Source organism: Phyllostomus discolor, chromosome 14 (genome assembly GCF_004126475.2).
Source record: "Phyllostomus discolor isolate MPI-MPIP mPhyDis1 chromosome 14, mPhyDis1.pri.v3, whole genome shotgun sequence".
Lineage (NCBI taxonomy): Eukaryota > Metazoa > Chordata > Mammalia > Chiroptera > Phyllostomidae > Phyllostomus > Phyllostomus discolor.
Window position 1 is genome coordinate 10,905,962 of NC_040916.2, and position 17,269 is coordinate 10,923,230.

At 35.0% G+C, this 17,269-nt stretch overlaps 1 protein-coding gene across 3 annotated transcripts in view; it reads left to right on the top strand.

Annotated features, from left to right (window-relative positions):
• Positions 1 to 17,269, top strand: part of PPP2R5A (protein phosphatase 2 regulatory subunit B'alpha) — a 67,345-nt gene that overhangs the window by 41,435 nt on the left and 8,641 nt on the right. For all 3 annotated transcript variants that reach the window (XM_036015273.1, XM_028530585.2, XM_036015274.1), the window contains exons 4-10: positions 5,397 to 5,489; positions 8,969 to 9,099; positions 10,179 to 10,238; positions 11,180 to 11,288; positions 11,917 to 11,970; positions 16,849 to 16,899; positions 17,144 to 17,263. In XM_036015273.1, the coding sequence (XP_035871166.1) occupies positions 5,397 to 5,489; positions 8,969 to 9,099; positions 10,179 to 10,238; positions 11,180 to 11,288; positions 11,917 to 11,970; positions 16,849 to 16,899; positions 17,144 to 17,263 (618 nt within the window). The remainder of the gene's footprint in view (positions 1 to 5,396; positions 5,490 to 8,968; positions 9,100 to 10,178; positions 10,239 to 11,179; positions 11,289 to 11,916; positions 11,971 to 16,848; positions 16,900 to 17,143; positions 17,264 to 17,269) is intronic.

Sequence of the window (17,269 nt, forward strand, 5' to 3'; positions counted from 1 at the left end):
ATACACAGAACCTAGCCCAGTTTTTAAAACTGTACTATTTTTTTGCTCTCCCCTTTTTTTCTTAAATGCTATTACTGTTGGTATTTTGCTACCTTTATATTGATATCTTTATATGATACCCTTAGTTCTTTCTTTTGTAGCTATTTTATTGGTTCCCTAGAATGAATACTGAAATTAGCAAATAGTCCCTTCCCCAATTCCTTCTCCCCTAGCATCTAATGTAAAGTTAATATACTTTCACTCCACAGTAAATACCTATATGGCACTTTGAAGCTTCTACTTTGCATATACTCTTCTCCATCCTTTCCCACAACTCCGTATTTTTGAGAGTTGTATGATACCTTCACACAGTTAGAACATGTAACTAATTGTATGCTATCCCATCATCTTTATGCCCATCACTTGTTATTAGTTCTATAGATAACATATTTAATGTTCACAATAATTCCTCATGTCAAAGTTTCTCCAGTCATTTCTTGGTAATTTGGAGCTCAATCTTTAGTAGCAGAGCTCATGGGAACATTATTCCATGAGTTCTTTCATGCTGAATAGCAGTTTGTCTTTATAGCCTTTATTTTTAAAGATTAACTTGATTCAATGTAAAATCCTAGGGTGATATTTTTCCTCAAGTACCTTAAATATGTTATTCTGTTGTCTTCTGATTTCAGTCTGATTTTCTTTCCCTTCTATAAAGACTCGGCATTTTGCCTGGACACCTAAAGGATATTTTCCCTTTAATGGCCAATTACTTTGCTGGACTATACGTACACAAGTAGTGATTTTCTAGGTAAATTTCTCCAGCTGAATAGTACTCTTTACTGTAGAAGTCCATTTTTATTCCTGAAACATTTTCTTCAGTAATAGTTTTTAATATTTCTTTTGTTCTACTGCTTTGCTTTCCTTCTTTGGGACTGCCTGCTATTTACATGTTGGCTCTGAATCTCTCTCTCTTAAAATCACTTCTTTAATCTTTCTTCATTCTCTTGGATTGTTCTTAGTTTTTCTTCTTTCCATCCTCTGTTCCCTTTTTCTGTTCCTCTAGTTGTAACACAGAATGAGGGTGAGTCTTGAGTTTTTCCAGCTTCAGTAGTGGAGACAGGCAGGAGGAAGGGAATGGGTGTTAGGTTAGCCTGCCACAGGGTTTTTTAAATTACAGAGGAAAAAAACAGATTTTTAGGGAACTAAGATTTTTTTAGTTTATCATGTACCAGGCAATGTTTTTAGGCACTTAACATAAACTATCTCATTAAGAGTATGTTGATTATTACATAAGTTGTTTCATATATTAAATCAATTAAAAATCTGTTTAAATTAGTTTCCTCTTAATAGAGGTTGGAAAACATTCAGTCACCATATTCCTTAAAAAGAACCTTCTGTGTACTTGATCACTAAAGTTGCTTCTCAGCCTCTCTGGGCCAAACATTTCCAGTTCCTTCAGCTTTTTGTAAAGTATCTTATTTTCAGACACTTTAACCATCTTTTCTAGTTTCTGTTGTACCTTTTTCTAAAGTCTTTTATTGATGAAGACCAAAATTTTGTATGTGTTAACTACATTGGGAAAGACATGGTCATACTGAGTAGGATGGCAAGATTATCCACAATTCCTTATGCTTTTATCTTTCATGTTTTAGGGAGTTTTGTTCTTTTTTGTTTATTTACAGAAATAGTAATACCAACCATACATTGAACATGTGAAGTTTGCTATTTTATTAGGGAACTGAATCCATTTCTGAAAGTATCTAGTCTTTGTAGTACTGTTTCTTAGATTCTTGGATCAAATTATTTCTTCATATAGAACAATGAGTAACTTCCATAACTACAGTAAATATTTATCGAGCATCTGTTGTGTTCCAGGCATTTTTCTAAATATTGGGGGTAAAGTATTGAACTAACAAGCAAAATCCCTTACATTTTAGTGGAAAAGAATAAATGATAAATAAATAATACTATGTCAGGGTATGATAAATACTAGAAGAAGGTAATGCAGTATAAGGGTATAAAGAGTGACAGTGGGGTCAGGGTGCAATTTTATAGAAGCATGGTCTTAATTGTGCCATACTGAAGATTTTTAGCTCTGTCGATCACGAGGGTTTCCTTTACTTCTGTTTGGGGGTGCTCTGCGTGTATTTAGATAACCTATTGTTGTCATCTCTTCAGTGGTGCTAATGTTGACTGGTCACTTAATGCTCATTGTCAGATAAATGGTGCATATGCAAACTATGGTAGGCACACGTTTCTACCGTGTATGTGATTTAGAGGATTCATTTCTATATGGAGCTTGATGTTGTATAGGTCTCCCAAAGGACATGCTGTTACTCTTAAAACTGTTAAGCCTTAAGCTCTGTATCTCTGACACAGATCTTAAGAGGAGAGGTAGAGTATACAGGCTAATGACTGTTATGCTTGACTCCTGTTTAACTTGGTCTCATCTTAACTTCTGCCGAACTGGGTATCTGCATAAAGATTCCGAGTCTCTGATCGCATACCCTCGTCTATACCATATACCATTTTCTTCTCAAGACATGACCTATCTTTCTTTCTATAAAAGCCCTCCTCTTTCTTCTTGGGTTATCCAAAATCTTACTAAATGCAGGGCTTAAGTTGCGTGTCCTCCAAACTCTTCCTATTGACCTTATTCCCCAGTGTTACGGCCCTCTTCTAAATGGCTCCTTCATTCATAATCTGTGCGATGTAATTTTTGTGTATATACCATTTTATGTTTTTGTTTTTGTCTTACCTCTCTAACAAGTGAATGAGCTTTTTGGAACTGTACAGTGCCTGATAGCCATTCATGCTGTTCGTAACTAAATGAAAACTTCTTTCTCTACCCACAACACTTCTGTCACCAAATGCATGGATTTTCCACACTAAGAAATTTTCCAGTTCTCTGCGCTTATTCATAACTACCCAGAGTTAGCACAGACCCCACAGATTAAATAAGGGCTCAGTTCCACAAGACTGCCCCCCACTTCACATGGCAGTCACGAGTTTGAGGCTCCCATACTTTTGACCAACTAACTATGAATCTGGGCAGGTTCCCAGGACCTACTTCTCAGGTTCAGGAATTTGCTATAATGACTCAAGAAAACATTTACTTACTGTTGTCAGTTTATTATAAAAGATGCAACACAGGCACAGCAAAATGGAAGAGGTGCATAGGGTGAAAGTATGGAGAAAGGGCTGAAAGCTTCCATGTACCACCCTCCCAGTGCCTTGATGTGTTCACCATCCCAGTTCTCCAAACTCTTTCGTTTAGGACTTCGGTAGGCATGATTAATCAAATCATTGGCTGTTGGCAATTCAACTCAATCTCCAGCGATCTTCCCTGCCTGGAGATTGTGGTTGAGGCAGAAAGTCCCAGCACTAGTCACATGGTTTGGTCCTGTAATTAACCAGTCTCCATCCTTCTAGAGTCACCTTATTAGTGTGAACTCAGGTATGGCTGAAAGGGGCTTATTGTGAATGACAAAAGATTGTTTCACTCCTTGTCACTCAGGAAATTCCAAGGGCTTTAGGAGCTTTGTGCCAGTAACCAAGGATGAGATCAAATATGTATTTTTTTTAAGATTTTATTTATTTTTAAAGAGGAGAAGGGAGGATGAAGGAAATGTCAATGCGTGGTTGCCTCTCACACATCCCCAACTGGGGATCTGGCCTGCAACCCAGGCATGTGCCCTAGACTGGGAATTGAACCAGCCACCCTTGGGTTTACAGGCCAGCACTTAGGCCACTGAGCCACGCCAGTTAGGGCCAAGTATGTATTTTTTATTCTATCACAGTAGCCTAGTATTGGACATGAAAATAGGCACTGAGCAAGTCGTGCCAGTGAAACTGCGTAGCAGTCTGTGAGACTACTAACTCTTCAGAGGACTCTGATCACTTGTAGGGTGTACCCCAAAGCAAATTATGTATCTGTATAGTTGGTTGATTAGAAGTTTATAAATAAAATCTTAATTGACATCAACTTCTATTCTTGTTATATCCTTTTTTAAAAGATTTTATTTATTTTTTTTTAGAGAGAGGGGAAGGGAAGGAGAAAAAGAGATCAATGTGTGGTTGTCTCTCACCGGCCCCCCCACCAGGGACCTAGCCTTCAACCCAAGTATGTTCCCTGACTGGGAATCCAACCAGCGACCCTTTGGTTCACAGCCTGTGCTCAATCTACTGAGCCACACCAGCCAGGGACTGCTCTTGTTACATACTTCATTCATACTTAACATAAAAGTTACATAATAATTAGACCAGATAAGCATCACTCCTGTTGCATAGTTGGACAGATGCATCAAATAAAAACAGTATTTACTCAGATCCCAAAACTGCTGTTAGCCTTGGAACATTACTGAATTTGTAGTAGTAAAAATGTGTTATTCTGTGGGTGAATGATAGGGCCCAAATCTGGTAATGCTTTTTATTTTTAGTATGTTGTGAGGTCGGTACGCTGGCAGTCTTTTTTTCCTTCTCCCTTCTATTTGTGGCCTAACTGGCTACCTAACAGTTTATTGAATGACTATTTTTACTTTGTGATCTAACCTTCCTTTTTAGGGTGCCAGATTGATGTGTAGTTTAATAGCTAATAAATTATGGCACATTTTGGGCTATATTCTTGCTTTCCTACCTTTTATAGCTGGTAGATTATAATTAAAAAAAAACTTTAGTGCATTTGTCTTTCTCCTTGAAAGGTGTAAGGCAAGGTGTAGGTGTAATTGAGGCAAGTTGAACTGAAAACTACTTCAGTGATTTGTGGTAGCAAGTGAACATTTGTTATCACTTTCAAGATCCTGGCACTTTTTAAGTGGAAGGCCTGCTCTGACTTCCAGTTCATTATCTGTGGTGCACAGACATTCCTTCCTGAGCCCTGTATTTATATAACTGGGCTCACTGTTTCCCAAGTGTGGGTAAGGTATGCTGCTCGATTTAATTCTTTTACCACTGTAGTTTTATGTTAAGACTTGAAGTTTTTCTTTATTGTAATTGATAACACTGCCCCTTATGATCTAGTTTACTCTTATCTGGAGGTTTCTGATCCTGTATTTAACACACTCTGAAGATTAAATTGAGGTAGTTTAGTAGTCCACTGGAGAAAGAATGTGTGCCAGCAAATACGGATTGCAAAATAGTCTTAGTATTTAGTAGACACCATCTTTATTTTCTAGCTCCAGTAATTTAATGTTTTAATGAATGATACAAAGCAATAAATAATTCTCCAGATTTACCAGCTTAGGAGACCCAATTGTGAACGTATGTGTTTTTTTTTAAACTATTACAACTTATTATTTTTTTAATGAGATCTGAAATCTCCCTAGTAGTTGGTAAGGGAGCCATATTTTTGGTATGATATAACTTAGGGTAGTGTTTTACAGGCATCATTTTAACTTTCTTTTGACTTTCTCTCATAGTTGGTATATGAATTCTTCTTAAGATTTTTGGAGAGCCCTGATTTCCAGCCTAGCATTGCAAAGCGATACATTGATCAGAAATTTGTACAACAGGTAAGGAATTCTTATGTCTTAATATATCTAAGATGAATATATTAACTTGTAATTAAAATAGTCTTTCAAAACTTGTATGGCTTATTTCAGTTTAATAGAACTTAATATTCTTGCCAATTAGGATAAAAATAAAGTACCTTTGAGAGTACAAGAGTATTTTAAAGAAAGGATGAACTTCTAATGCAGTCAAATTATCCTATTCAAACCTAGATTCTGAATTATTTTATAAAGACCAGAAAAGCAAGCCTTTCTGGAATATTTAACTGAGAAAATTTGACCATTCAACCTAAGGGTAAACCTTATTTTTAAATTGTAAGCCTTTGAAAACTCAAAGTTGCCATTGTTTTAAGCATTGTGACTTTGAAATGACAGAGGGCAAAGTGTGGAAGTGGAATTTTTGTGAGGAGTTTAGGCATTAGGCTCCTTTCCTGTCATAAAACATCAGTTACCTTTCCTTTTTCCCTTCCCACCTTAGGCATTCTAGCCACCCAATTCCTAAATCACAGATAAAATGGTATCTTTAAGAAGAGGAGATAGAGTTAAACATATGTGATACTTTCTTTCTTTTTATAAATTGGTTATTAGCTGTTATTTTTGGAACCTACATACTCAAAATGAATTTCCCAGAATGTGTTTATTTTCAAAATCTTTTTAACAACATAAAGGCCTCTTTTTAACTATGTAGAATTGGCTGGCCCAAGACAAAATTGTGAAGTATGCCAAATTTTTCTCTTTTGAAATATTTGTCAGTAAGGGCTTCTTAGGAATTTGATGTTAATTCTAGAGTTACTTGCATTTGAAAGAAAGGCAGAAGGTGGGTGTAAGAGAATCAATGAACCCAGTGCTGAGGCCAGGATTAAAATTCCTACTAAGACCCTTCCCACCCTCGACCACCATTGTGTATTTCCTATGACAAAGCTTCTACATACAGGAGTTGCACATATTTGGAGTTCATTTTTGGTTGTTCATAACTATCCCTGACTTCATGTAAAGTATTCTAGCTGCTGTGAATGTATTGATAAACAAAGAACTTTGTCAATATGTCCTTCAGCCATTCAAACAGCTCTTCTTTTAACAGTGAAGAAATATTAGGTGTGTTCACAAATAAAATGTGTTTCAATCACAAACAAAAGATTACATGGAACTGTTATTTTGGTCATTGAAATTGAATGCATACATATTTCCTTCTGTAGTTCTTGTGTGCTACAAAAGGAATATAGTATAATAACGAACTCTAGTAATGCCATACTAAATTGCATTTAAGGTAATAGCAGGCTGAGAACAATTGCCTTAGTGTTTCCTCAGTCTGGAGCTTGAGGTATTTCAGCTGCTAGATTATTCATGGGGCTTAGGGGGACAAGAAAAAATAACTGGTATAGTGGAACCCATTTTCTGCCTCTTCTTGAAATGCCTGAATTAGCTGAGAAGCCAAGGCTCAATAATTTGTTTTTAGCAGTTTGTATGACTATTCTTTCACAGATCACTTCTCTGGGGTCATCTTAGTATGCTGTTTTAATAAATAGTATGTATGGGAATTCTCAGTTTTTGTATGTTGAAATTATTTAACTAGGTGGTAAGTTTTACTACTTAAAAATACAGAAGAAAAATCTTCAGTAAAAATTTGGACAGTCCACTAATTGCATAGTTTCAGGTTGTGTTCAAATCATAGGGTTTCAGAAGGAAGCTAAGATTTATTGAGTACTTCTTATGTGCCAAGCACTAAAGAGCTTATGTAAAGAGCTTGACCATACCCAGTTTCACACAGCCAGTTGATGGCACAATCAGAATTTGAACTAGACTCTCTGACCTCTTAAAAAATAAAAAGAATTGGTTTCATCCTTTCTCATTTTATCAATGAAGAAACAGGCTCAGGGGTTATAAATTAACCTTAAAAGCACAGTTAGGTATAAATATCAGAACTAGAATAAGCAAGTTTCCTAAGTAGTAGTTTTGTATTTGTTTCATTGTGTTAATATTCCATATCTAAATACATTATTTAGATTATAATATTTCAAAATAGGTTTCTTTAAGTAGATTTGATACATAGCTAATAATGTTCTCTAGTTAAAATTTTTTACCACTGAGAAGCAACTTGCATTAAATGATGTTCTTTTTTAAATTTTATTTTATTCCATCACCATTCATCCTCGCCATAGCCTCTTCCACCTCTGCCCCCCAATCTCCACACTGTTTTATGTGTCCATGAGTTGTTTCTCTGTTTTTTTCTTTTTGGCTCGACCCCTCTACACCCCAAATTATATTTGTTCTTAGATTAAGTATGACCACCTTAATTAAGAGCCCCTTTTATTGATTTGAAAGCATATCTTCCAAGCACACCAGCATCGGAAACTCAGATGTGAGGATCTTAAATGAGATTAGTCATTTTTAATTAGAATGATTTGAACTGAATTTATTAGGTATATTAACACAAATTATAATGTTCCAGGGATGGTTTTGAGGAGCCTCATACAGTTCTTTCATAACCTCCTGGACAAAGAACTCAAACTAAGCAAGGCACTTGTTTAGGTTTATATATATGACAAAAGTTATCACTATTCTCAAAAATATTCACTCTAGTGGGAGATACACATGTAAACAATTAAATATAATTCAAGACAGAATGGAGAAAACTCCCAATGAGGTTCAGAGCTTGCTATCTTAACTGTAATGATCAATACCAAAGTACAGAACATGCAATTCCCTGATGACTTCTTTCTTCCATAGACTATTTTATACTTTTTCCTAAGAGACTCCATTCTTTACCATTTTAAAATAGAAATTTGAGCTTTTGACTTTAAATTTTTCAAAGGTCTTTATCCTTGCCTTTGCTGAATAGCTGTGTAAAGGTACAGGAAAATGAGTTCGGCCAAGTTGAACTGGTTTAAAAATTTCCATCCACTTTCTAAGCTGACTTTAAATAAAAATCTGTGGTGTCATCTTTTCAGTGTTATTTCGTGAGTGACCTCCCCTCTGTTAGCATGTATTTGCCAGTAGTTTACCCAGTTAACTAAATACTCATTTTTGAGCTGTTGGCATGGTGATTCTTAAATTTTTCAGTGCAAAATCACAAAAAAGCAGCCTTGGTTTTTATAAATCTTTCTAGTAAATTGGAAATGTGCATGTGCATTTGTATTTTAACTTCATTTAATGACTTCCAATCTACAAACTGATTTCGTATGTAATTTTGACTTATAAAAAGCATTAAAATCTCTTAAATTTCAACACTCTGAAGTTATGTGCCATGTTTAGTAGTCAAGAATGGGACAGAATTTTAAGATGAGTGACAAGACAAAAATCTACATTTTGAAGCATTTACATGATTTGCCATTTTATTTTAATTAGTGAAAACTATTCCCTAAGCTTTTCTTTAGCTTCTCTAGTTAGCAAGATTTCATGGGTTATCTTAAAATCAGTATTAGAATAAAGTAAAGTTTTGCTTGATTATTTTTAAAAAGTAATTTCTCAGTTTTTTCTTAAAGCTCCTGGAGCTTTTTGATAGTGAAGATCCCAGAGAACGTGACTTCCTGAAGACTGTTCTGCATCGAATTTATGGGAAATTTCTTGGATTAAGAGCATTCATCAGAAAACAAATTAACAACATTTTCCTCAGGTAAATTGGTCATCTATTCATATATATAGTGCCTTTCCTCCTCTCCATATTTTCTTTTTATGTCAGTTCCTTTAGGTTAACTTTTAATATATGAAATCTGGAAACTTAACTGCTAGTATTTGAGTCATTTTTATAGCCTGTTTTGTAGACATCATTTGCATATAACTTTAGAAATGTACAACTTGTTTTTCATTTAAATGACAGTAGTAATAAAGTTTTTAATAGGTAATACCAGTGTTATTCATGTTTAAGATTTATTGTGAGAATTTGTCTAATTGTTTCTTTGAGCTTTTTGTTTGAAAATTGTGTGTGCTATTTAAATTAGTAGCTCTTGGAAATACATTTGATTTTCTGACAAAGCTAATTTATATGGGGCCTATCTTTTGGCTACTTTATAAGTGATAGTTTATTTTATGTTGCTTCAAAGTAGATTTCACTTTAATACCCACACCTCAGGTTTGGTGTGTTTTAGTTGAAGACCTGGCAAACTGAGGCTAGCATCTCCCCATTGTAACAGTGAGAAATGAGTAACCTGCTCTAGAGACAGCTTCTTTCTCCAGTCGTCTTCCGCTCCCTGCCCTGTGCTCATTTGAGTCTTGACTCCCTGCTTTTGAGGCAATTGTGATCTTGGAAAGCTAGGCAGTCTGTGTAGTTTAGGTTTCTGAAATTCTGAATAAAGGTGGCTTTATTAGATATGGGTCCTTTTGAGTTTTTGAGTAGAGGTTTCCTATTTCAAAAAGTATTTCCTTGAGAAAACCCATCTTAATAAAATTTTTAAGTAAAATATTGCAGGTGAAATTATATTGTTTCCTTAATATATAGCAAGTTTTAGCAAAAGTATATGCTTAAATAGGACATATTTCATTAAAAGCATCTGGTTTAATAGGAAATAGATCTTTTATGAGATTGCTAAGAAGTAACTGATCTGGGGCAAAATAGTTTACAAAGAATTCTTACAGCATGCTTGTACTTCTCAGTAATTGCCCTTTGAGTTGATTTCGTTTTACCTTCCTGCCTCTTTTTCTCTTAGTTTTCTGATGTTTGATTTTTCATTACATCCATCTTTATTTTAAATTCAGGTTTATATATGAAACAGAACATTTCAATGGTGTTGCTGAACTCCTGGAAATATTAGGAAGGTAGGCCAGTTTTTTTTGTTGTTCTTTTTAAGAATTAAGTAACTTGGAATGTTTTATGTACTATAATCTTAGCTGGGATTGGAAAAATTATTTCCTATTTTAGAATTTAAATATAGAGTGCAAGACATCATTTCTCAACTGAATTCTTATTATAGTTTTTTAGAGGGTCAGCATATTAAAGTACTGCCATGCAAGACATCTGTTTCTGCAGAAGCTTCCTGCCTCTGAAGCTGTGGCGTGTTTTATGCCTGCTCTTGCCAGACTGCCTCGGAAATTTACAGGGTCTGATTGGGAAGAGATGAAATAAGCTGTAGTGAATCTTTTATGAAATTAGAAGAATTCTTGTTCAGATGTTGACAGACCATTCCTAGTCCATCTGTTCTTTTTAGAAGAATCTGCAGCCTTTGATTTTAGTTTACATGAATATTTGCCTTCCTTATTCACCACATAGCATTATTAACTTGAGAGACATTTAGACTCTTCCTTCTACTTGTATAAGAATGATTTCAGCCTTCTCTAGTAATAGAGAATGAATATGGAGAGGACTACTTCTTAGTTTAAGATCCTTCAGTAAAGAGAAACTACCCATTTGCTTGAGAAAATATTGAAAATTTTTGTGATGTTGACTCTCCTGTGGCTTTAGGGAGGAAAAATAAAGGCAACAATGCATCATAAATAAAGTGATAATGCTTTTATAGAAAATGAAGATAGAAATTACTATTGGGACATTAATTGGCAGTCTTAGTTTTCTTTTGGGATCATTGAATGATTTAGAGGGAAGACTTCATAAAAATAGTCTGTCTAAAGTAGTTTGAAGATGAGTCAGTAATTCAATACCAGGATTGAAGCAGAGAGCCTGTTCCTTGTGTACTCATGGATATAACTTTTAGAAATAATGTAGTAACTACTTAACCCTTCCCCCTGCCTTTTTTTCCCTCCAGTATTATCAATGGCTTTGCATTGCCACTGAAAGCAGAACATAAACAATTTCTAATGAAGGTTCTTATTCCTATGCATACTGCAAAAGGATTAGCTTTGTTTCATGCTCAGGTAAGTTTCAGGAAAATTTCAAATGAATTGAGTATTGTTTGTTTCAAAGACTGATACAAAGGCAGAGAAATTGAGAAATACTGAAGTGGCAATTTTAAGTATAATTAAGCAGTTTGCTTTGTAAGTTGCCCAAAGCAAATTTTTATAATTTAAAAGTATTGTATTTAGTGTTATGAAATCAGCTCAATGCACATTAAGTAAAGATATAGGAAAGAAAATATCAAGTTCTTTCTTAATCCGGGCCCTGACCTAATTAACTGACATTGAATAAATCCCACATAACTGCAGAATGTTCTGTCTAGTTGTGACAGCCTAGTCAGTCTCCCCTGTTATATATGTATCAGCATAGGCATACACGTAGAAAGATGCTGAAAAAGTAAGATGTTAGCTCTAGTCTTATTTCAATTATAATCAGAAGTTACTACTGAAAAAAACATCTTTTTTGAAGTAGAAGTTACTTTCATGGTTAAAAAGTTACACAATTGTTAGTATATTAACTTTTACATATTGAAATTAGAGTAAAATTTTATCAAAATAAGGTAGTCATTTGTTAGCTAAGTATAAAAATCCTGCATCACTGAATGTTACTTCACTCAGTAATATTTATAAAATGTCCCTTACATTTTAGCTAGCCTACTGTGTTGTACAGTTCCTGGAGAAAGATACAACACTAACAGAACCAGTAAGTGGTCTCTTTATTTTTATGTTCTTGATGTATATTGTAGCAGTTCATTGTGCCTTTCTTTATGCTGTTATATATACCATTACAGAGTTATCAAGCAGTGGTAGTAATGTATTTTAAACTAAAACCATTTATAAGGCATGTGAGGTTAATCTACATTCAGAGAACGGGGTTGGGAAGGGGAGTGCTCATGGGTTGTATGTTTTGAATAACTTAGATATAGATTACCTAACGTTAACACAGTAGTTGACATGTGTGGTGACAGGACCGAAGGACTGCAGGGAGATGTTATGTAGATGTTATCTTCACTGATAATCTTCTCAGTCTTCCTTCACCTTTTCAAATTAAAACACTGTGGAAGTCCCACAACTATTCCCTTGAGTTTTGTTGAGAAGGAGAAATAGGATTCTCCTTCTTATTAATGATAAAACACACGATAGGGATTAAAAACATCTCCTTGCCTTTGGAGCTTAAGATATTTCAGAATAAAAGTTATTTACTTCATGAATCAGCATGGCGATTCTGTATTTGAATTCTATTGCTTACTTCTTGACTATAAGGTGATTCAGGAGAAAGTATGTTATCATGAAAATTAACTGAAGATTCAAGAAAAACAAAAGATAGGGAGAAGTAAAAACTCACAGAAAACAAAACTTTAACCTTGGTGAACTGAAAATTTCAAAGAGTGCTTTCTAGGTATTCTAAGTTTAAATATGTAAAGAGTTCTTGAAACACTGCCAAGGGTTTGATGGATTTAAACTGTTTTTCAGATTCACAAACTTTCTGAGGCTATACTTAAGGGTGCTTGGAAAACTTAGTAGTTAGTATTCTTCCTTTGATTTACCTTTTGTGTAAAGGGACAAAAGATATTTTTCCCACTTCGTGATGTTTTGAGTTTTTAGACTTTTAGATTTGCAATTCTTTCTGAAAACAGCTAAAAAGAGTTTTGAAAGTCAAATCAGGAGACTTAGAAGCTCAGTCTTTATGTGAAACCACATAAACCTCTAAAATGGAGTAAAACTTAATACAAATCCATAACTCTCAGAATTGAGACAAAGAAAAAAGCCACAACATAACTCATGATTTGTGCTCGGTGAATAGTAAGCAGATGCAATTTAAACGTATTACATTAACATGGGGTGGACAGGGAAGATGGGTGATTTCCTTTTGAAGAGAAGACTGAGAGTGACAATGGCCAGACATCTGCCTTAATGGAAACAGAAGCCAGATGAGAAGACAGTAATGTAATGTATAAGTTGACAAAGAAAAAAATTTTTCAATTCATAAAGATCTATTGATGCATCTTGCAATTTCTACCATAGGCTATTCCAGCACCAAAATTATGGCCATGTTACTTAGGTCTGAGCCTTAATACTCACTTTCCAGAAAACTGGTATTCATAGAAAAGTTTCCTACAATTATAGATAAGTCAGAGCTTTGGCTAGTTTATTATATTCTATATGTACCTAAATTTTGTGTTGAAATTGTTTTCTGCAATGGAAGTGACTTTATTATTTCTGTTTATGAAAGTAATGTGCTAAGTTGGTTCACACAATGCAAAATCATAAGGCACAATGTGGAGGACATTCTTTTAAAACATTGTTCCCTAGAGGTAACCATATAAGTGAATGTATTTCTAGAACTTTTTTTGCTATTCATGTGTAGGTTAATCAAATGGTGGGACAGTGTTGACCAGGTTTTTTCACCTCTCAGTATAATGTGGATATCTTTCCATACGAACTGCCTTCATTTTTCCCTCTGGTGGCATCAGATGCCGTTATAGATTACCCCAACATGTTTAATCAGTCTTCCATTAATGGGCACCTGAGTTATTGGCATTGGCATTGTTACAAACACGTTACTGGGCGAAGAGATGTGTTTTAGGGGGTTGGACTTGTTCTGTGTCCTGTCAGTGGTGTTACCAAAAAAAACCTATGGGCATAAGAAAATTTTTACTGCATTTTCTTTTTTAAACCAACTTATTAAAAATAAAAACATGTTGCTGGGCCAAAGAGTACAGGAAAATTTGAACACATTTGAAGTTGCCTTCCACAAAGTTTGAACAATTCCAATCCAGAGTGTCAAGGTACCTATTTTCCCTCACCCTAGCAGAACATTGTTTTTTAATTTTTTGCTGGTATTAGAAGTTTTGCTAGTCTAATAGGTATGAAATATTTTGATCGGCTTTTCCCATTACAGGGATTGAGCCATTCTTTTATATAGTTATTGGTCATTTATAGTTCTGCATCCTTTGCCTCTTAATCTTTTCCTTGTTTTGCAAAAATTTTTTGTCCATTTGGAATTTTTCCTTTAACTTTGAACATAAGTCTTAAATCTTTGCCTTAATGAATTAAATTTTTATGTAGTGGAATATACTGATCATTATGGCTTCTGGCCTTGCTGTCATTTTATAGTATATCCTGGTTATTTTATGGATTTAGTTTTTATCTGTAAAAACTTTATTCCATCTATTGTTTCCTAGCGCTGCCATGACAAATTACCACAAATCTGGTGGCTTGAAATAACAGAAATTTATTCTCTCACAGTTCTGAAGGCCAGAAGTCCAAAATCAAGGTGTCGGCAGGGCTGCATTTCCTCCAGATGCTCTAGGGGAGATTCCGTTCCTTGCCTCTTCCAGTTTCTGGTGTCTCTAGGTGTTCCTTGGCTTGTGGCTGCATCGCTCCAGTCTCACTTTGCTGCCTCTTCTGTCTCTTAAAAGGACACTTGTTGGACTTAGGGCCCACCCCAAATAACTCAGGGTGATTTCATTTTGAGATCTTCAACTTAATTCTATCTTTCCAAAGAGATACCCACTTTCCAAATAAGTCACATTCATAGCTTCTAGAGATTAGGATATATACATTATCATTTTGAGGATCACCATTCAGTGCACTACACTATTTGAAATGGAAATTTGTGTGTGACAGGATAAGGAGAACTGTATTAGTTTTCTATCGCTGAATAACGAATTACTACAAGATTCAGTGGCTTAAAACAAACATTTATTATCTCATAGTTTGTGTGGTACAGGAATCCAGGCATGACTTAGCTGGGTTCTCTGCTACAAGGTTTCTTACAGTGCTGCAATCGCTGTGTTGTCCAGGGGTGAGGTCTCATACAAAGGCTCAGATGAGGAAGATATACTTCTAAGTTCCCATGTTTGTATAGCCTAAAGGCCTCGGTTCTTAGCTGGCTGCTGGCTAGAGGCAACCCTCAGGTCCTTATCACGTGGGCGTCTCCAGTGTAGCAGCTTGCTTTATCAAAGTTGCAAGATGAGAAGGCTTTAGCATCATGCTAGTGAGGTGAAAGTCACTGGGCCAGTCCACACGTAAAGATTACACAAGAGAGAGTATTCAAGAAAAGATCATGGAACATTATTTTAGGAGTCTGCCCACCAGAGGAGCTACATTTTTTCCCCCTAAATGGTGAGCCACCAGTCCAAGTACCACCACTTAACTAGCAGAACTGAAATGCCCCCTTTGTCATATGGTTACTCCTGTGTTTTGTGAGTTTCCATGCTAATACCATCTTGTTGTAATTGCTGATATCAGGAGAGCAGGTTCCATTCTATTAATTCTCCCTCTTCTCCTCCCCATTCTTGGTTATTTGCTTATATTTGTGGATTTTAGAATAAACATTTCTAGTTTCAGGAAATTCAGTTGGCATTTGATTGAAATTATATTTAACTATATAAATTAAGTATAGAAGTATGTACAATACTGAATTGTCTCATCTGTAGTCTTTCATGATGTTCGGTAAAGTTTTAGTTTTCTTCATATATTCAATGTCTCAATACTTTATGTACATTAGTTCTTATTATAAAAGGCATATTTTTATTTTCTCCTGACTTATAAAACAAGTATCAATAAGGTATTGATTTTTATATTTTATCTGACCACATATTAAATTTTCCTACTTTAGTAATTTTTTCTCATTTAACATTTTGTTTAGTAAATGTTATTTTAAAATTATAAAAATGTACTTGATAAATAAGTATACTTTTGATATTTCTTTCCAAAGTTATACATCATATCCTTTCATCTTACTTGATTGGCTCCAGAACAGTGTTCCCCCAGCTTTAATTTGCATGGGTGTTCCTCAGTACTAGACCAAACCAGTGACTGTAAAATAACCTAACAGGCTGGCACAGATCTAGTTCCACAGAAGCACTAGACCCAGGTGGTTATTTTACAGCCTCTTCCTAAGGAACTTTGCTGCTGGCTTCTGATAAATTCTTAGTTCTAAGCTACTAACTTGTTATCAGAATAATCAATGAAAAATACCCAATAACTTCAAAATCTTCTAAGGTACAACTATGAGCTGAACCACCCCAAAACTTCTAGAATAAATTCTAATTGGTCAGATAGTATTTTTCTGTTAATATACTGTTATATTTACTTTAATATAAATTTTCACAACTATGTTCCCTTCTCATTGTTACATTTTGGTCATCAAGGTTGTGCTAAACTATGAAACCAATTGGGGAGCTTTCTGGCTTTTTTGCTGCTTCATAATAGTTTTATTATCTATCCTGTAGTTTCTCCCTAACATAACCTTTACCACTCAATCCAGTTTTCTTAGTAGTAGAACTTACTGCTATTGAAATTACTTTATTGATAATTTGTTGGTCTCCCTGCTTCATGATGATCAGGGACCTTATCTATCTTATTCATCAACCTCTAGAACAGTATGTGGTATAACCACACCATAAATATTTATTGAATTGATAAAAGCCTAAAACTGAGCAGAAAGTGTGGGGACATACTTAGATATTAAATAACATCCATCTGAATACTTCAGATTGTTATTAAAAATTTCCTGGGATTAACCAGCTTCATCGCTTAATTCATGCTAAACTATTTTTTTTTTTTTTTGCAGGTGATCAGAGGATTGCTGAAATTTTGGCCAAAAACATGCAGTCAGAAAGAGGTGGGTTTTGTTCAGCAATAGTAGCACGTTTCGTCAGTACTGAATCTCAGGGAGATAAGCCACGTGTTTTGTTGTCGCTGCCACAGAGCAGGCGGTGTTCTGTGGGGGTCAGAGGGAACTGGCGTAGAGTAGCTGTCAGGTCCTTTTTTGTCCACCATGCAATTCGTAGGGTAACTTCCTCATTTTTGCTTTCTATATTAACATCTTATAATTTGTCATGTTTCTTAAATTTTTTTTAACCTAGGTGATGTTCTTAGGAGAAATTGAAGAAATCTTAGATGTCATTGAACCAACGCAGTTCAAAAAAATTGAAGAGCCCCTTTTTAAACAAATATCCAAATGTGTGTCCAGTTCTCATTTTCAGGTATGA